General features: G+C 36.5%; 1 protein-coding gene across 1 annotated transcript; it reads right to left on the reverse strand.

The window, feature by feature from the left end:
- Window positions 1–1,044: 1,044 nt before the first annotated feature.
- On the reverse strand, window positions 1,045–18,761 carry LOC121429590 (E3 ubiquitin-protein ligase RNF169-like). The gene is made up of 7 exons (XM_041626696.1): window positions 18,288–18,761; window positions 15,299–15,384; window positions 11,487–11,666; window positions 10,184–10,282; window positions 8,245–8,437; window positions 4,675–4,897; window positions 1,045–4,023 (listed from the first exon to the last, which is right to left on the reverse strand). The coding sequence occupies exons 1-7, from the start codon at window positions 18,574–18,576 to the stop codon at window positions 2,373–2,375; spliced, it is 2,721 nt and encodes a 906-aa protein (XP_041482630.1). The 5' UTR covers window positions 18,577–18,761; the 3' UTR covers window positions 1,045–2,372.
- Between the last annotated feature and the right edge of the window lie 2,792 nt (window positions 18,762–21,553).

Consider the following 21,553-nt stretch of genomic DNA (forward strand, 5'->3'; position numbering starts at 1 on the left):
TGATGCTAATATTACTTATGACATCACAAGTTATTAAAAGCTTTTTCAACCATGCAACTCCAGACATATTAATTTCCATTGTGCTAACTTTTCAAGGGAATATATATTGGTATGCAAATTCATGTTGCCTCTGCAATATATTTTTTTTCAAAGCCTCATATCCCATTCACATTGAACACAAAAATGTTGCGGAGCTTTCTGGCTGTGCCATTTCTCAATGAACATTACATTTTCATTAAAAACTTGTTTTACAATATTTACTTAAATACCATAATAACCAGAGATACAATCTACTGATACCTGATTCTCATAATTTCACAAAACTTCTTATGGAAATTTGCGGTACACACTGTATACATGTATATAGTCCTGAAAAGGACCGTCTATTTCTCTTGCCTGGCTGTTTGATGATAGCTCCTAAAAGGACTTTGAGAGTTCCCACAGAAATTTGAAAACAGAATTCCATGACTTTTTCATGACTTGTCCTTGACTAAATTGCTGCTTTTTATGACTTCCCGTGACATTCAGGGAGTTATGTAGAATTTGGGATGTCACAAAACTGGAAAAAATGGAAATCATGAACACCAATTATAATAGCAGAGTATGATTACATAGTATGAGAGTTGCGAGACATTACAAACTGGAAAGCTGCCATACCAAAGAGGTAAATGTAATTCCATGACTTTTCCATGACATTTCACACATTTTCCAAATTCCCTGACTTTCCATGACCACAAATTTTTCCAGGATTTTCCATAACTGTGGGAACCCTGACCTTTTTTTAAGAATCCTCAAACAGCCCAAGAAAGATAAACAATCCTTTTCAGGATTATGGCCTTTAGCTCAAACTTCCTTATTTCTTTCCACAGTGAAAACCTTCAAAGATCATCATCGTAAAACTTCAAGTCAACTATACTTGTATTTCTTTTGAACAGTATCCTGAGAGAGGAAGTTAACCATGGGGAGCGTTTCATGAAAGGACTTGTCAGACGTTTCATCCGACATGTCCCATTTTATCCGACAGTTACCATAGGAACAGTGCCTCTCAGCCAATCAAAATCATGGAAAGATGTCATATCTGACAACTTGTCGGATGAAAATATTGATGAAACGCTCCCCTGATGTCAAGATGGGTTCAATACAAGCAGACAAATGGGAAAAACATTAACAAAGGTTTGAACAAAAATTAAATCAGAGAACTTCTGTTTTGCAGATTTACTCAGTTTTAATTTTGTGATATCACATGCAAGCAGCACAGCTTCCCAATATGGTATATGTTATGAATTCCATAAGATGCCATTTTCTCGTAGAATAGAAAATGATTTTCCTGTGCATTCAATACATTCCTAGTTGATTCCAGGAGGAAAACACTTTCAGGCATCCTAAACGACTACAAAATTGTAATTCACATCAGTGGTGTAATGAGCCAAAAATTTTGAAGGAGCTCCATAGGGCATTCAAATCGCGTAAAAACTATAAAAAGTTGCGGGCGAGCAGAGTGAATGAGCCAAAATTTCAACGTTTTTATTTTAAAAATCCAAGTTTGTGATAGATTTTGAAACATTCAGAAAACTATACATGTATATTTCACCCTTATCCCTTTATATTATTTTCTTAGTCGTGAAAAATTTTGGGGGGCTCTTGCCCCCTGCCCCCATTTGTATGCAATTGATTCACATTATATGACAAATGGGACACTTGCTTGCATCTAATATCACAAAATCAAGGCTTTAAAACTTATTTAATCTATGATCTTTGTGTCAAACTTTCAATGGCATGTTTCTCTCATATTTCTGCTTATATCAAAACCAACTTGATGTCAAGGCAGATTTTCTACTTCAAACCAAAAAAAACTTCACTCTGCTTATCTTGAGATAGGTTCAGCAGCCAAAATCAGTGACCTGTACCTTGCAATGTCATCAAGCCCTTCATGAATATTCATTTAGCATCTTATTAAGTAAATAGTATGTGCTGAACCTTTTGATCCAGCACAATTATTTACTTCATATAGTTGCAATAGTTTGCCATGCAATACAAAAATTTGAATCAATTTGGAGTTCAGGAGAGCATTTTACCAACATTGGTTGTTTGACAAGTTGTTTGAACATTTAACCAAGAAGCACAATTCTTGTGGTAACTATCGGATTAAACCTTTGACAAGTCCTGTTTTATCCACAGATACCAAGGAACCCTGCTTCTCAGCCAATCAAAAATCAAGAACAGTCGTCCGATCTGATAATTTGTCAGACGGAAATGCTGATGAAACACTCCCATAATTATTCTTTCAAGTACAAGACGGGTAAAACAAAAACTGAGTAGGGAATAAGACAAACCCACAATCACAATGATACATTAATGAAATGGATATGAATTCATTCCATGTAGCGGTAAAGTGTCCTTTGTTGTTGCCTAAGCTCATAAGCATCATCAGTACCTTTAGACCTATCTACAGCCTCCCTCTGTCTCATCTCCTTGTCAAACTCTCTCTGGAGCCTCTCTGCCAGGAGACGATCCTCATCCTCCTGCGTAAGTCTCTTCTGCTCCTGGTCCAGGAGCTCCATGTATCGCAGGATTGTCTCCTCAGACTTCCTTGGAGATTTCCGAGAAGATCCTCTACCCTTGCTGGGTTTGACCTTTCCGCGATTTTTCTCCTTTCTATTGCCATTGCTTTTGTTTCTCAAATGTCCCGATTCGTCATCAACACTTGCCATGCTCACATCAGAATCTTGGCTTGCCATCTTCAAGACTGGATCATCTGAGGTGGTTAAGCTTTCATCACATATTGTCAATTGCGCTGTACTATTCTCAGCAATAATGCCTGAGTCAAGTTTGGAGACTGAATTAAAGTTCTGAGATATGTTACATGTGGATGAATCACTGACACTATCATTACCCGTACCCTTGGACTTTGCTTGCATAGAATCTGTTTCACACTCATTGCTCTTCAGCCATTCCTCGTAAGACACTTCAACCTTTGATGAACTGCTCCTTGACCCATCTCCTGAATTACATCTTTGGTTACTAGAGGCAGAGTCTCTGCCATTGGCACTCTTGGCTTTGTTCTGTCGACTAGATACTGTTTTTGTCTGCTGCAATGAGTCAGCTTTTGATCTACTACAGTCCGTATCTCCTGAATTTCCATTTGGCAAACTTTTTTCTAATCTTGTGTTCAAGCCATCTTCAGGTTTAGGCAATGAAGGAAGAAGAGGCTCTGAACCATTTTTGACACAATCTCCATTGGATGCCTTTGACTTTGAACGTCTTGCACTGAACAAGTCTTTGATACTGTTTGTAACCCTGGTCTGCAACTTTGTATGTTCCCTCATTGCATATTCTTTGATGGGAGTGTGCACTTTCTTTTTATAAGTCTTTGGACTCCCACCGACTTCATCCTCACCTTTCCCTGAAATTCCCTGGACCCTTACATTGGCATTAGCATTGTCACTACCATCCCAACTGGACAACCTGTCACCAGAATGGTCACATTTCCCATAAGGTGACGACTTAAGTTTTGTATCCAGTATCCTGCTATTGTTGCAGTTATGATTATAATCAGTTGCATCGCCGCTGTCATCAATGTCAGCTATCAAGTCTGTGTCTGTTTTCCCAGTTTCCTCAACTCTCATCTGAAGCAGGGTATGGCTACTGTTGCTGAGGTTGTTTGCTGAAGGATCTTTGGTTCTCAAGGATGCATCCCCTGCCCCTGACATCTCAACTTTGGCCTTCTTCTGAGGGGGCTCTCCCTGTCGATTCCCTTGATCCCCTTGTCTCGCTTGCTTGCTGCTCTGCTGCCTTGACATCTGTTTCTTCAGTTGCCTTGCCAGACTAGTCATCGTAGCCTTAGAAGTTTCATTCACCTGGTTTGTCCGTTCTGCTTCCATGTCCTTCCAGCGGGCTTTCAGCAAGGATGACATCTTGATTGAGGTCTCCTTTGCAGTGTCTGCACCATCTTCTATCCTTTGAAGATTCCTTGGGGTTGTGAAGACTATGGGTGGTGACTCCGCTCTGCCGTCTGGTAGTTTCCTGGGTAGAAAACACAGAAATTGGAGGCTTTGGGCAAAATATGACTAGCAAGTACCAGGCAACTGGGAATTGTGAATTTTGTTTCAAATGTTATGAGATAAAGAAAACAAAGTGACAGATTCGCATTATCACCTTTATTACGACAGATTTCTCATTTATGATGTTTTAATTTTTTTGGGGGGGATCAGCCTTTATCAGAGCTGCCAACCTGAACAAGAACATTTCAGTATTTTCAAGGCTGAAAATCAGTATTTTGGTGAGGAAATTAGTATTTTCACAGGAATACCATAGGACAACACATAAACTGAAACTTAAGAAATCAGTATTTTGCATGAAACCATCAGTATTCCTCTCTATTTTCAGTACTAAATACGGAAAATCAGTACTACTTGGCAGCTCTGCTTTATGCACATGAATAAGGGGTTTGAAGCAAAGAGATTCTAAGTCACCCATAACATCGGGATATTTAAAGCTTCCTAATTTTTGTATTGGTGAGGGAAAATAAACAATAGGCTAAAAAATTTGAACTCTGATTGTCAAAGTAGAGATTTCAAAATCATGTTTTTGTTTTTTTAGAAACAGAATGACTTCATGCAAACCTATGCAATATTGAAGATATCCCAAAATTGATTTCAGAGCGATCTTTCTTACCTGCGAGCCGTCCTTGGTGAGACATGAATAGGTTTGAAATGATTCATCTCCTCTGAGATACTATCATTGCTATCTGTACTGTGAGCCCTGAGGTGGATGTCATCAAGTTCCTTCAACCGCGGTGCCTTCAGGACAACAGGAGAGAAGGCCCCGCGTCGCTTGGTGGACGCTCCATTACCAGAAGGAGAAGGGGAGTTTTCTTCTTTCCTGGGACTTGCATTTACTGTAATAATTAATAACAAAAACAAAATAATCATAATGACAATGAATATGAAGCAAAGCATCTATCCTTAGAAACACTCGAGGTTTTGTATGCAAAAAAAAAATTATTCATCATGGATGTGACAGTTCACTGTCATCTTTCCTTCCAAAGCCACAAAGCAGCACATATTCCTGAGTATAAGGTCAAGTCCACCTCAAAAAAATGTTGATTTGAATTAATAAAGAAAAAAAAATCAGACAAGCACAATGCTGAAAATTTAATCAAAATCGGGTGTAAAATTAAGTTATGACATTTCAAAGTTTTGCTTATTTTCACAAAATAGTTATATGAACGAATTAGTTACATCCAAATGAGAGAGTCGATGATGTCACTCTCTCATCATTCTTTTGACTTTTATTGTTTGATTTATACAATATTTCAATTTTTGCGAATTTGACAATTAGGACCTCCTTGCCTGAACCACAAAATGTTAAAATAATGGAATTCTACATGTTCAGGGAGGAATGAAACTTCAATTCACATGACAATGACGAGAAATTCAAAATATTTCATATAATAAAATACAAAAGAAATAGTGATGTCATCAGTTCCCTCATTTGCATACTGACCAAGATGTGCATATAACTGTTTTGTGAAATGAAGCGAAATTTTAAAATGTCATAACTTTCTTATTTTACATCCGATTTTGATGAAATTTTCAGCATTATGATTGTTGGATTTTTCTCTTTTTATTGAAATCAAGTTTTTGTTGGGGTGGACTTGTCCTTTAGTATATAAATTTCATAAAACTACTCATAAATATACCAGGTTCATATCACCAAATATGGTACTTACATGTATGTGGGTTGTCGACAATTATTATGTTTCTACAAATTTTCTTTTTTATTTATTTCTTTATTCTTTTTATTTCTTTTTCTTTTTCCACCCTTTTTTTGTTCCACCAAAGTCATCAAAACTATTCAATCAATTTTTAATTTTTATCAAAATATTATCAAATATGGACAGTTATCATACAATGTGTACGAAACAAGTTCAACGTCTAATGGTCATCGTGACGTCATCTACGCGCCATTTTGTAAAATCACATTATCAATCATCAAAAGTTAACAATATTAACAAGAAATCAACTTCAGATCAAGGGTCAACTGTCCATGTCATCAGAGGTCATGTACAGGTCATGACGCGCATGTACGCGCGCGTAAAAATATTAAAATGCTCAAAATCACTTTTTGATCAAAGTAGAGTACGTTTCAGGTCATTTAAAGCATTTCAAGAATTTGCCCGCTCACACGTTTTCGCGCGCGTTCACGCGCGTAATGTCGTTATGCAATGTAGAATCACCGTTTCTTTTACGTCAATGCATTCATTATTAAATTTCTGATTAATTTGATACCTTAATCAACGTCCTACGACAAGTAGTAAAGGAATTAGCCTCCATCAAAGTTTGAATAATCCTGCAAGCGCGCGTTCACAATAGGCCAAATATGTGCAAAAACATGCCTTTACAAAATTCAGTATAACTCTTCAGATAGTCCGTTGACCCCTAAATTTCCTTTTGTATTCGGATAGGGTATGAATTGTAGATGTGATTTCATGTCACATTTGACCCTTAATTTTATCATGTCATTAAAGTGGCGTTGGAACTAAAATTTTCCATTTTTGTTATATGACGTTTTAATAATTTTGCAAATATGACTATAACTCTGTATTTGTTGGTCATTTTTCGCCCAGATTTCGACATATTGTAGCTGAGTTTGTACTCTTACTAAATATCTTCAAAAATTTTCATTTTTATTAATTTTTTATTCTCAAAATTGAGAATTTATCTAGGCATATCACAATCCCAATTTTCACACTGCCATAAGTCAACTTGAGATAGTAGTCATTCTTTGAATGATGAAAGTATGAGAAGCTTTGTGGTCTAATGGATAGCGTACCTGCCTTAAAACTCAAGGGTCCTTGGTTCGAAACTCGCTAGACAATTTTTTTTTGCTCATATATTTGTGTGTAGCCTCTATTAGTACTGGTTTTTCTCAAAACTTGATTCTACATTTATGGATTCCGGCAACATTATTTTCATTATTTCGTGTAGTTACTTGCGAAATTGCATTTGCCATTTTCTAATAAAACAAGATCTTTTACACAACCTCATTTTTTGTCTTTCAGCTGTATTTAACATGTCTTCTGTTAATAAAAGTCCGTTTATTATCATGATCATGTTGATCTGCGTTGACATGGTCATAATGATTGAAAATTAGATCGTGATCAGGAGATTCACAGACAGATCACCTAAATTGTCCGTAAGACGAATTAAAATTCTAGTTTAATTTTTATTTTCTATAAGTTTTGCGATATTTAGGTAGAATTGACAGAGTAACAAAAGATTATATACAGTCATGGACAGAGGTCTTGTTGAAGGTACTTCTGATGAAGTAAACCCTTTCTGACTTTACCAAAATTCATCCCTCCCAAGACGTATGGCAGACTGTTATCAAGGCCAAAGGAAGTCACAGCAGATACTAAAGTGTTAATTGTCAGTGTTGCAGTCTGTTTAATTTTTGAAATGATGTCAGAAACAAAGTTTGTTGATTCAGTCTGAATGATGTGTAAATTGCATCATGACTTTTGTCCAGCTGAAAAAGGCCTATTTGACATTATGTCACTGCTATCATCAGGTCAGATTAAATGTTATATCACTGCTACCTGATATATTTGAGTCATTAGAATTAATTTGAAACATATTTACCAAAGATAAGAGGATTTACAGTAAAGTTAGAAAGGGTTTATTCATCACAAGTACCTGCAACAAGACTTCTGTCAATGACTGTAGACCATTCACACAAGTTATTGTAAATTGATTTAAGGCTCTATACAAATTATCAAAAAACACACTTTTCTAAAAATTTTGCGTACAACCATGGACCTATTACAACTGGTTGTTCAACGAATCCCCTCCTTAGGGCCTAAGACCGTTAGCGCTAATCCTTTCATAAACAGAGCGCTGGCAGCTGTCGCCCATCCTGATCGCTGTGATCAAGTTTACATGACCGCATCTGGTCAGAAGAGGGCTAGAGATCGAGCTGTGACTGTCATGGCCCAAGAAGGGATTGAGTAAACATTTGCCCTGGGTGCTTGTCGTAAAAAAAAGAGAAAATTAACTGTGTGACAGCAATTTTGACAGCTGGGAACAGGTGGTGGCCATAAAATGCTCTCATTGAATGTCCATTTGTAATAGGTCCATGGTACAACAATTTGCATAAGTTGCCATATTAGAAGTGACATCAGGCCATTGTGTTAACATAGCCAAAGATTTTTAGCAAAACTCCTGTTTTCAAAGACCCACTCACCTGGGGAATGTGCTGAAGTAGATGGCTGATCCTCAATGGCTGCTCCCTCAGGAGATTTACTCTTCCTACTCATTGGGGACAGGAACTTCTCTATGCTAAGGCATTTGATGGTCGATGATGAAGCGCTGTTCTTGCGAGACGAGCCTCCGGATGAGGGCAGGATGATGATGTCAGGGGATTTAGGTGTAGGAGTCTGTGATTAATAATGATAATAATACTACTGATTTATATAGCGTCTTTTCCATTTTTATTAAATTCTCAAGGCGCTTATAAGAGAGCAAAACATAAAAGTAAGGAGAAGAGAAGTACAAGAAAGGGTAATTTACAATGAAGGAAAAATGTCTGTCTTCAAACTTAGTACCTGCTGGTGAATAAATGCAATTTTAGGTTGCCCTTACACATGTAAAGGATGTTGCAGAGTTTGAATTCTTCGGTCCGGCATGAGCAAAGGCTCGATTGCCCCAGGATTTTTTAGATAGTGGGATATGTAAGACACTAGATTGGGATGATCGTTGAGTCGTGCAGGTTGATAGTGGTGTATGAGAGACTTGTTGGAATCAAGTGCGGATCGAATGATGATATGATAAACCAAAAGTAGACATTTGAAAACTATGCGATCCTTTATGGGCAACCAATGGAAGTTTTCAAGAACAAGAGTGATGTGATCATGTTTATTTGACAGAGAAACAATGCGAGATGCTGAATTCTGAAGTTGGTTAATTTTAGAGTTAGGTATATTAAAGAGAAGACTATTACCTATTAAAATCAAGACGTGAGGAAATGAGTGAGTGCACAAGTTTCTCTGTTGCAGAACGAGTTAAATATTTTCAAATGAAACCAATGTTACGCAATTGATAGCGGATAGATTTACAAATACTTCTGACCTGATTCAGGCACGTGATGTTATCACAGTGATATGCGCAATATACGCAATTTTTGCAATATCATTTACTCATAGTGTACCTTATACAGGTTTTACACAATTCATTCCCTCAAACTATTACTTGAATGAGTGACAAAAAAGCCACTGCCCAAATTCTCATTTCAACTTCATATTTTCACAAGATGCATCCGACTCATTATATTGTTCAGGAAAGTTGAGCCATATCCATCCAGATCCATATGAGCTATAGTCCTTGGGATGCACTCTACAATCAGCATATGGGCAATTCTACAAAATATGTACGTCCGTAACGTCCGACCCTATATATGTGGGACCTTCACGAAATTTTCTGTCTCTGAGTTTTTGTTCTTTTGACAGTCTCTAATGCTCTCAAATGACCATGACTTGGACAGTTTACGAAGTGAAGTAAAAATGGTGGTCAGCAGACGTACAAAAAGGTGATTTTTTTATGGAATTGCCCATGTTTATTATCGCTGATAATAAACATGGGCAAGAACTATCGCTGATGTGGTTTATGGTACACCATGTGGAGTGTTATAGAAACAGTGGATAGAAGAAGAAAAGGAATGGATAGGCGAGAAAGTGGAGATTTGAGAGTAGAGTATTCTTTCTTGGAAGTAGTCCTTAAAAGGACTGTAAACCAGAAGAGATTGGTGAGTTGAAAAAACAGATTCAGTAGTAGGACAGATGAGGACTCCTGAAGATGGACAGTCAACCTGCACGAAACGTCGAGTCTCTCTACTGCTACTACTCATCATCTCTACTTGCTGACTCAAGCCAGCATCTCCTCATCTGTCCTACTACTCAAGCTGTTTTTTTCAACTCACCAATCTCTTCTGGTTAACAGTCCTTTTCAGGACTACTTCCAAGAAAGAATACTCTACTCTAAAATATCCGCTTTCTCGCCTTTCCATTCCTTTTCTTCTATCCACTGTTTCTATAACACTCCACATGGTGTACCATAAACCACATCAGCAATTGTACATGCCACCATGCAAACCTTCAAACAACATCAAAGAAGAGCTAGATACCTACATTAGACAAAGACTGTTCAGTCATCTGAATTCTCCTGGCAAGCTCCTCGTCTTTTAAGACTTGTTCTCTCATCACATGAACCCTCTCACCTCGATAAATCTAGAAAGAAAAAAAAACATAACAAACATAAGAACTAGCGTTGTGGCCCAGTGGATAAGTCTCCGGACTTTGAAACAGAGGGTCGTGGGTTCGAATCCCAACCATGGCGTAATTTCATTCAGCAAGAAATTGATCCACAATTTGCTGCACTCAACCCAGGTGAGGTAAATGGGTACCTGGCAGGAATTTATTTCTTGAAAGGCAGCATGTACATGTAACAGCTGCACTGCTAAAGCCAGGGTAATTATGCTGCATATACTGTTGAGCGCTTTATAGAGACTTCTTACAAAGTATTAAGCGCTATATAAGCAAGTATAATTAAAATGTGAGTAATGACAGGTGTTATGGTATATCATTAACATAAGTATTGGGCCAGGGAACATCGGGTGAGAGTTCAAACCCTGCTCATATCCTAATACAACATTTGCTTTAGTTTGATACATCACACAAACCAATGAACAAGAAATCATAAATAATCAAAACAATTTTGATTATTTAGTAGAGAGTCATGTTCTACTCAAAATCCCCTGAATTATCTTTTCCATTTCTTTCAAATGAACTTTCTACTTTAAGAAGATTCATTTTTATTTTGTATACTGACATGTAACGTGATATTTGTGTCATATTCAAGAATATCAGTCAATGCATACAATACATACAGTAAAATTCAGATTTACTTATTCCAATTTATTCCATAGCTTTGACCTGAAATCAATCCATCTTACATGTAGTATGGAGTTGTGACTTTATTGTACAAGTCACCTAAAGGCCACCGCACGGTGCACCTTACGACCCGACTGGCTTACGACTGAGTGAGGGGAGATGTGACGCCATAGCTCTTGGCAGCTTGAGCGCCGCAGACCGGTCAGAGACAAGTCGCAAGGAAAATTGGAAGGATTTGACCTGTCGAATCCTTATGACTGGATCGCAAGCTCAATCCAACTTCCAGCCAATCAGACAGCAGAGTTGCACGACGCATATATGATAAATGCGCATACGCAGGAGTAAGCGCACTTTCTCAGCTGCTATGCCAAAAAGCGCATGTGTGAGTCGCAGATTGGATCGCAAGGTGTGCGTTGTCGAGGCTTTTGACTACCTTGTGATTCATCTCCCCTCACTCAGTCGCAAGCCAGTCGCCAACCAGTCGGGTCGTAAGGTGTTTGGTGGCCTTAAGAAAGCAAATAATACATTTTTCTCTACTCACCATTTCATCAGGTTCCTCCTTGGCCAGTTGTCTAGCAAGCTCTGCATCCTGCTTCTCCTGACTAAGCAACTCTTCCTGTCTCTCTTCAAATCTCTTCACCTCCTCTTTCTGAAGTTCCTTGATGTATTCTTCACTACGCTTCACTGCATCTTCCAACTCTCGTCGATATTCCTCTCTTACCTAGGCGATGAATTATAAAAAGAAAACCTCGATCAACTTGGCTGATCTGATTTTGCTTATTCTTGCTGGAATCGTTACAAAATAATTATCAATTAAAGAAATCGGCAATGAATGTTTACTTTATATAAAGACTTAGTTTACATGTACATATCAATCTAAATGCATGATGTTTGATGTAAATAGGGCCAAGAAAAAAATATGTTTTCTCTATTTTCTCATCCAAAATTTTTTGATAAAACAAGTGGAATGCCTCTGGCCGTCTCACCTGCATCACGCGGTTCAATATAGCAGCAGTGCTCACTTTGAATACTACTCTAACTCGCACAAGATGTTCAGTGATACATGGTTACTCTTATGTCCACTTTTTATGAACTAGACCAATAAACTTACAGAGATATGATGGTTATTCAACAAAAAAACCCAACATGGCCAAAGTTCATTGACCTTACATGACCTTTTACCTTGATCATGTGACCTGAAACTCGAACAGGATGTTCAGTGATACTTGATTACTCTTATGTACAAGTTTCATGAATCAGATCCATAAACTTTCAAAGTTATGATGGTAATTCAACAGATACACCCAATTCGGCCAAAGTTCATTGACCTTTGACCTTGGTCATGTGACCTGAAACGTGCACAGGATGTTCAGTGATACTTGATTACTCTAATGTCCAAGTTTAATGAACTAGACAAATAAACTTTCAAAGTTATGATGGTAATTCAAGATACCCCCGATTCGGCCAAAGTTCATTGACCCTAAATGACCTTTGACCTTAATCATGAGACCTGAAACTTGCACAAAATGTTTAGTGATGCTTGATTACTATTATGTCCAAGTTTCATGAATCAGATCCATAAACATTCAAAGTTATGATGGGAATTCAACAGATATCCCCAATTCGGCCAAAGTTCATTGACCCTAAATGACCTTTGACCTTGGTCATGTGACGTGAAACTCATGCAGGATGTTCAGTGATACTTGATCAACCTTATGTCCAAGTTTCATGAACTAGGTCCATATATTTTCTAAGTTATGATGACATTTCAAAAACTTAACCTCAGGTTAAGATTTCGATGTTGATCCCTCCAACATGGTCTTAGTTCATTGACCCTAAATGACCTTTGACCTTGGTCATGTGACATGAAACTCTAATAGGATGTTCAGTAATACTTGATTAACCTTATGGCCAAGTTTTATTAACTAGGTCCATATACTTTCTAAGTTATGACGTCATTTCAAAAACTTAACCTCAGGTTAAGATTTGATGTTGACGCCGCCGCCGCCGCCGCCGCCGTCGGAAAAGCGGCGCCTATAGTCTCACTTTGCTTCGCAGGTGAGACAAAAAGGGGGGGGTATACTGTAGGCCTACTCAGCCATTCCATTGTGACTCACATGACATTCACCCAAAATTTTGAATTTTTTAAGGCTAATTACTTGAAAATTTTATATTACACACCTGTTTTCCCTATTTATTTCAATCACAGCAATGACAATACACGTTGCCAAACAAAAAATTTGAATTTTCAGTCATTTTTGTAAGAGGTATTCCAATTTGAAGATTCCTGACTTTTAGTATTTAACTGGAATTTCCTCAGATATTCTTCAGATTTAGATCAAATTTTCTGGACATAATTTTAAAACATCTTGGAAATACTCATAACTTTTTATTTTCAATTAGTTGCCATTTGAAAATGTGACTCCCAGGACACAAGAGTGTGACTCGCGAGAAATGTGTCATTTTGGACTAAAATTCAACCAATTATCATGATTGATACAGGGCCAAATTTTATTCAAACAGGATATTAATGCTCAGTTGCATCCCATACAACTGAAAAACAAAGGAATTTTAAAAGTTAAGATTTGATGGATGATACTGGAATATTTAATACAAAATAATGTTTTTCTCACTGACTTGTGTATTGTAGCAACACAATTTACAAAACCAGATAATTTGCAAACCTACAGTAAGAATCCGTAGAGGTTAAAGGTACGTGTACATGTATTTGCTAACATTGATTTGACTTTTAAAAATCTGAGCTGCGAGGTCCCACTTTTCACCTGCACCTGGGATATGTTACAAAAATGAAGCCCAGAAAAAAATTGCAACCGAAAATCATTATTAAGTGCTTCAAAAAAGTGAAATATAAAGTGACCGGAAATATTTCATCCATACACTTATGTGTTCTATTACTATCGGCACGATAGAAATTACACAAAACCATCAATTATAATGTATATCAAAAAGATTTCTTTTGCTTTTTTGGGGGGTTGTTTCAGAGTTTTTAGGTTGACAGAAAGGCATTCATGTACATATTTCATCTCTCCTTTGATATCTTTTAAATTACATGTCTACAACTTTAGCATATATGCCTTTATTATCTCAAAAAGTAGTAGAGATATGGTCGCATTTCATAAGTTGGGTATGCAAAAAGGGTGGCGTATGAACAATTTTCCACACGGTGCCATGGATAAATTGCTGCTACATCACAGCATCTTAACAAAATTTATTGAGTAATATCTCATTTTGAAGCTAGAACTATAGGCTAAATATATTACTATGAATTAGATCAATACAATATCAGGAACAAAAACTATAGCACATTAAGTTTGAAGTAACAGGGGTGGCGGAGCCGGTGGATATGGAGCCGGTGGATGCGGTAAATGATAAAATGTTAATTAAACCTAATTAACAACTTACTATAATATGTAATATGACTGATATCCTCATATTTCTGGGCGTTTTAAAGTGCTCAGGGAACAACTAAATGTCATAAAAATTTGACAATTTTGAAAATATGCAGCAATGGAATACATGTGTATGTCAGCTCTGATCTGCAACCTTATCAATTAGTAAACCGGAGAGATTTGGTTAATTATCTAATTTGTAATCTTAATTTTTAGTACAAATGTTGTGTATCATTGCAACAAACATTTCAACCCATGATGTTGTCATTTTGCCAAGCATACAAATACAATGACAGGTATTTTGGGGGCAGAAATGTGAAATTATTAGTATAATTAACATGCATAAAATAAAATATTATTTTATTTTTGGTACAGATTTAATCATTGATGTTTCAAGATTATAACTGCAAAATACTAGGGTGATCCAATGTTGCATTAACTTTTGACACCATTTTATGTGCAGCAGGTCCAATTTGAGAAAAACGCATTTCAAAATTCACATTTACATTGACATCTATGTAATAATTAGCTGTTAATTAGTCATTTTAAGGAAAAATAACGGTATTCAAAACTTAAAACTTTTTCATTATGTAGAGAATGGTATAGCTACATGTATAACATATCAAATAATAAAATTTTTGACCATTTTTACCCTGTTCACGAAATTGGACCACCTTATGACATGCGACCATATATGTGTAGGTAAAATATGCAGTTCTTAAATGCACATAATCTCAATACAAGCAAAAATGTGACAAAATTTATGACAGGGTAGCAGTCATAAATTTGATCATATCTTTAAATATCAAATACCCCAATACCCTGCAAACTAAATGTCAAGCATACATGTACAAAAATATTACTTAGATTGAATTGTGGTGTTAGTTTCGCGAATCATGAACATTTTGAATCTTACAAAAACAAGCTATGTTTTTAAACTTACCTTTTCTGATTCCTTCTTGAATTCTTCACCAATCTCACCTGGTTGAGCGACGTGTATGACAGGGGGAGGGGGCTGTGTCATTAAATCTGAAATTCAAAAGAAAAGTATAGCTAGCAGTCATCTGATGAAGCAATCATGTATTCAATGTCATTGCATCTACCTCATGAAATAAAAACCATGCACCAAATCCAACAAGTAAAAACATTTTCAGTACAAAAACTTATAAATCAAATAGTGTTTTTTTTTATTTATATCAGTACATTTATATTCATTGATAATATTCAACACCTATTTACCATAAATTTCAATAAAGGTATGCGTGCGATGATTCTTACAATGTTTACCGGTATCTATTTTGTGTTGTCAATTTGGCCTTGCATTTCATCAGAGAAGGATATTCTCATAAATTAAGATAAATCACATTGAGATAGACCTTGTTCTTCAAACCCCAAATAACCTTGAAGGCTTTGATATAAAAAACAGCAATACATGCATGAATAATTCTTGATCAAAATGCATTGAAGGACGGACTTTAGTAGAGCAGAAGCTGTGGTTATTCGAAATTTAACCATGTTTTAACAAGACATTTTTCAATGTTTTGATAAATTCAAACCCACTTTCTTTTAGTTTACGGGCAGGTCAAAGCTGTTGTCCCCTCTGAAGCCAAAATTAAATCTTTTCCTAAATTTAACATATTGTATGTCATTATAAAACTTTTTTCCCTCTATATTTTTCCTTCTGAATGCCAAGGTCATGATTCAAAGAAATCATTAATTGGCGCGACGTACAGGACAACATATTTTTTTATCTGCAGATAATGCACAATATATATTTTTGTGGGGACATGTAGTGTTAAGTATGCAAACATTCAAGAAAAAAAAATTATTTTGAAAATTACTCATGTTAATTTAATACCTGGTGTACAAAACCTACAGTAGTCCCGTATGTCACAATTTAGCCTATGTTTCTATAGATTCTAATTTAAAGGAAAGTTGAACAGTTTTCTACACACTTTAGAGAGATATAATTTATATTTTAACACATATCCAAAAATGGAAGTGAATTTACTTACCGGGTGATTAATTTCATGTTTATTTACACCAGCTAATTAAAGGACAAGTCCACCCCAACAAAACGTTGATTTGAGTAAAAGAGAAAAATCCAACAAGCATAACACTGACAGTTTCATCAAAATCGGTTGTAAAATAAGAAAGATATGACATTTTACAGTTTCGCTTAAAAAGTTAAATTCACAAAACAATTATGCACTGCTAGGTCAGTATGCAAATGAGGCAAATGATGTACGTCATCCACCCACTATTTCTTCTGTATTTTATTATAGAAAATATTCTAAGTTTCTTCTCATTGTTAAGTTAAACAATGATTAATTCCTCCCTGAACATGTGGAATAAAATGTTGTTTAATACTACATGGTTCAGTCATATATGTAAAAAAATGAAATTTTGTTACAAAGAACAAAAGAAATAGTGAGTGATGGATATCATCAACTGACTCATTTGTATGTCATTTGTATGAGTTGTGCATATCACCGTTTTGTGAAAATTCAAAATGCCAAGTTATGGCATTTTTAATTTTCACAAAACAGTGATATGCACAAGGCATAACTTTATTTTACATGTATTTTGAAGAAATTTTCATCATTACGCTAGTTTGATTTTTCTCTATTCAAATCAACATTTTTCTGGGGTGGACTTGACCCTTATGTATGCTTTGTGACTAACAGGAATGTGTGACATACAGGACACACCACACTTATACATAGGATTTCTATGTAATTCTAGGGTAATTCTTCAATTAGAAGCTAAGATACATGTACATTAAATTTACGGTAGATATTATAATATCATATCGGTGGTTGAATATTGATCAAAAGCTGACAATAAAGTTATGATTCGTATTTTGGAATTAATAACAAGGGACCTGGGGGCCGTTTCATAAAGCTGTTCGTAAGTTAAGAGTGACTTTAAGAATGATTGGTGATCCTTTCTTACGCGCTAAACCATCGCCTATAGTGTATACCATTTACCAAAAGAAAGGATCACCAGTCGTTCTGAAAGTGGTTCTTATCTTACGAACAGCTTTATGAAACACCCACCAGGGTGCATACATGTACATGTATATCAGAATACTTTTTATTTTATGTTATCAATTAAATATTTTATACATGTACATAATCATTAGTCATAAAGTGTTTGTTGTTTTGTTTCATCATATACCGGTACTATAATTTAATTATCAATCATAATAATGCATGTCAAACTTACTGACAGCATACTTTTGCTTCCATCCAGTTAATTATAAATTTTGACCAAATTTCACGTTCCACATTCGTTTTACACATGGACATATGTCCTGTACATCACAATATGGACGTTTACAATTTGTTCAGCTATTGCATTACACAACGAGTTCTATCATTTCATTTAAATGGCTAATAAAACTTGACAAGATGAAAGCATAATATAATAATGAGAGTCCAGCGTATTCCAATTCACAGAGATTCAATGACAGACTTTACAAACAAAAATCAGTTTTTGTCTGGTTTCATACATCACAGAGCATCAGAAGCACACCCGGTACATGGATAAATGAAAATATAACATTATTAATGGAATTGTAGTGGGCGGGAGTTCCCTGGGTTACCTGATGATAGCGAGCAGTCAGTCTGTGTACGACTACGTCTACGAGTCGAGTACGAGAATTTTTTTAATAAATGTTTAAAAACTCCTCGAAACAGACGGCTGCCAGCTGTCTACTTAGAAAGACCGGCATTATCGTGATATAGGGAACCACCGTTCACTTCATACAGCAACGCTTTATTCAGTCACACGCACGGTTCCCTATTTCCACCTCCATTCAAGTGCGCGTACACAAATCTACGAGTGGTTCCCAAAACCACGATTTGGCCGAAAGACCCTTTCGTGCAATCGGCCCCAGGGATTTAACTGAAAACTGATTGGACACTAACCTAAAACATCATCATCGCCTTCATCTCCAGTCTCCATTCGTCTCTGGCAGAGCACGGGGAAGGCTTCCTGGATACTCCTCCACCGCTCCTCGTTGATCAATCGCCCCGAATGTTTGCGGGCCCAGTTGCTGATACGCAGGCGGCACATCGGGCAAGTCAAGTTGGCCTGTTCCACATTCTTCCGAAAACATGGCATACAAAGCTCATGGTTACACGGCATCGTGACTGGCTCGATCAAAATGCACAAGCAGATGGGGCAAACGCATTCTGACAACTTCAAAGACGCCATTTTGATCCGATTTCCTAGAAAATCCCCATGAAACTCGATTGATCACGGTCTTTCGCAACAAGTCGCCATTTCTACGAAGCGCGCGTACAAATTACAGGCACTAACATGTTAATTTGCAAGCACTTGTGGTAAAATCGAAGACTATAATTACGTATGCATCAACTTTGTAAACATGGATCAGCGAATTCTTTCCAGGGTCTGCCAAAAAGTAGTCTAGATTATCCAGTCTTCATGGAATTCACTTCTCTTGTCCTTTTTTTTTTGGGGGGGGGCCGGGTAGGGGGCATTGGTTTTGAAGATCGAAAGAACTGATAATCGGAAACTCCAATTTCTCGTCAAAATGGGATGACTTTTTTTTTTTGGGGGGGGGGGTTATTGGAAGGAATTTTTTCCTGTAGAATATTGAAGAAGATCATAGGAAAAGCATATATTATGATCTGTTGTATTTCAACGACATATATTATATGTTGTCGAAATACAACAGATCATTGCCAAAGTAAGTAGGCCTATATGCCCCTATATACCAATAGTTTTTGTCAAGCCATGGACCTAATGTTTGGGTCCATGGTCAAAATGTCACGAATCCCCCCCCCCCCACTCTCTATACCTGGCTTCTTTGACCCCCCCACATTCTCTATCTTTTTTAATTCTTTATTTCTATATTAATCCCAGCCATGGCGTAATTATTCCTATTTAGCAAGAAATTTATCCACATTGTGCTGCACTCAGCCCAGGTGATGTGAATGGGTACCCGGCAGGAGCGCTGAAAGGCAGCTCGAGCTAAAGCTGAGGTGGTAATGGTAGGAACAACGCGCCTCAATAGAATATTTCTAGACAGATGGCGTTATATAATTTCCTATTATTATCATCTCTTTATCTCTCTACCCCTGTCTCTCTCATTCTTATATTGATAAAGTCCATTACCCTGGCACCGAGTGGATATGAATAAAAAGAGAAAACTTGAATGAGCATAATGCTGAAAATTTCATTTGGGTGTAAAATGAAAAGCAATGTCATTTTACAGTTATATGCACAAGGGTACGGTATGCACATGAAAGAACTGATCAACATCCATCAATGCCGACTTACTTTTTCTTTGAAGTCTATTTTCTTTAAAGGTCAAGTTCATCCCCAAAAAATGTTTGAAAAAATAGAGAAAAACCAAACAAGCATAATGCTGAAAATTTGTTCAAAATTAAATGTAAAATAAGAAAGTTATGGCGTTGTAAATTTCCGCTTATTTTTCACAAAACAGTTATATGCACAAATGAGAGAGTTAATGTCCACCGTGACCACTATTTCCTTTGTTTTTTATATCACAATATTTCATTTTTGTCAATTTGACATTAAGGACCAACTTAACTGAACCATAAAATGTCAGTTATAACAGTGGTAAAGCCATGTTTAATAAGGAGGAATGAAAATTTGTTTCACAGGACAATTAGAAAATTGGAATATTTCATATTCTCATATAAATAAAATACAAAAGAAATAGTGACATTTGCATACCAACCAGAAGGTGCCTATATAACTAAGTGAAACTGAAAAATGTCATAACTTTCTTAATTCACATTCAATTTTGATGAAATTTTCAGTTATGCTAGTTGGATTTTTCTCTTTTTATTCAAATCAACTTTTTGTTGGGTGGGTGTTGCACTTGTCCTTTAAATATACATTTCTTCTGGGAATATGTAGTATATGTAAAATTCTTTTGAAACAACTAATTGTGATTTAATAAAGACCTACCTTACTGTCCAATTTACAAAACTGAAAGTATGCTATCCATTTTAATAAGATATTGCAAAAATAAATCAGTCCTTGCATTTCCATATAACTCACACATATCTGTTATTTGTGAAAATAGGCCAAATTCTATGTCAAATCATTACTTCAAATCAGATATCTATTTCAAGTTCAGTGAAATTTTGATTAATTTTTCAGGCTTGTTTTCTTTATTCATTCAAACCAACTCGTTGCTATTGGGACCGACCTTTAACTTTATCACGGCCACTTAAAATAAAGCTTGCCAATTGATCCTCAGGGGTTGGTGACAGATTCTGCATCCAGCTTATCTGCTACATCATCCTACTCCTCTACCTCACTGTCCATAGCATCTCCATCTAAATCTCTGGGGGAACAAGAGGCAACCCCCCCCCTCATTGTATTTGGGGCGCACCCATTCCCCCAGCATCTGGTACTCTTGGGCCCATCGATGATGTACCCCATCCCTCTTTACTAGGGGCCTTAACAATTCACCCATAACCATCCCCCTTAAATATGTCACTGATATTGCCATTTTTGTTTTTGAAATAGAATATTTAAGGCAATAGATTCCTCTTGTACATTTTACTCTACCTTTCACGCACTCTCTCTCTTGATTCCATTTTTCATCAAGAAATTAAGAAAACAATGCAACTATACTCTACTCTGCAGGGTGGAGACTTTCCACAAGGCTCTACATCAAAATCATTTCCTGCTTTTAAGCCTTATCTTAAAACCTTGCTTTCATTCACAAAACGTACCGAGATTGTACTGTAAAGTGATATTTTCTATAGTAATATATTTCAGTTTATATTGAGTGGAAAATCTTTTGATGTAGGCAAACCCCGGGGGGCCAGTTCCATTCATGAGTGGATACCATGCGCGACCATTGGGTCTCGAAAAGCACCCTAAACACGTAATTTCCATATTCTGAAAATGCACCCCTTAATAAGTACTGACGTGTGAAACCCTACTCTTAACACGTATTGGAAACAAAACGATACTCTTGGCAAATATTCCCCGAAATGAACCCCTAAACAAGTATAGGAATGTTTTATTGTTACGGGTCCTTCGGTCGTCGGCTTTACCTTATTTGATTAAGTTCGACCCCACCTTCTACACTTCGCGCAAATCGGACTCTAAACACGTCGTGTTGGGGCAAAAAGGACATCCTTTATAAAACATTTTATTTTTGTTTCATCATCCCCGCAAAATC

Source organism: Lytechinus variegatus, chromosome 16 (genome assembly GCF_018143015.1).
Source record: "Lytechinus variegatus isolate NC3 chromosome 16, Lvar_3.0, whole genome shotgun sequence".
In the NCBI taxonomy this organism is placed as follows: Eukaryota; Metazoa; Echinodermata; class Echinoidea; order Temnopleuroida; family Toxopneustidae; genus Lytechinus; species Lytechinus variegatus.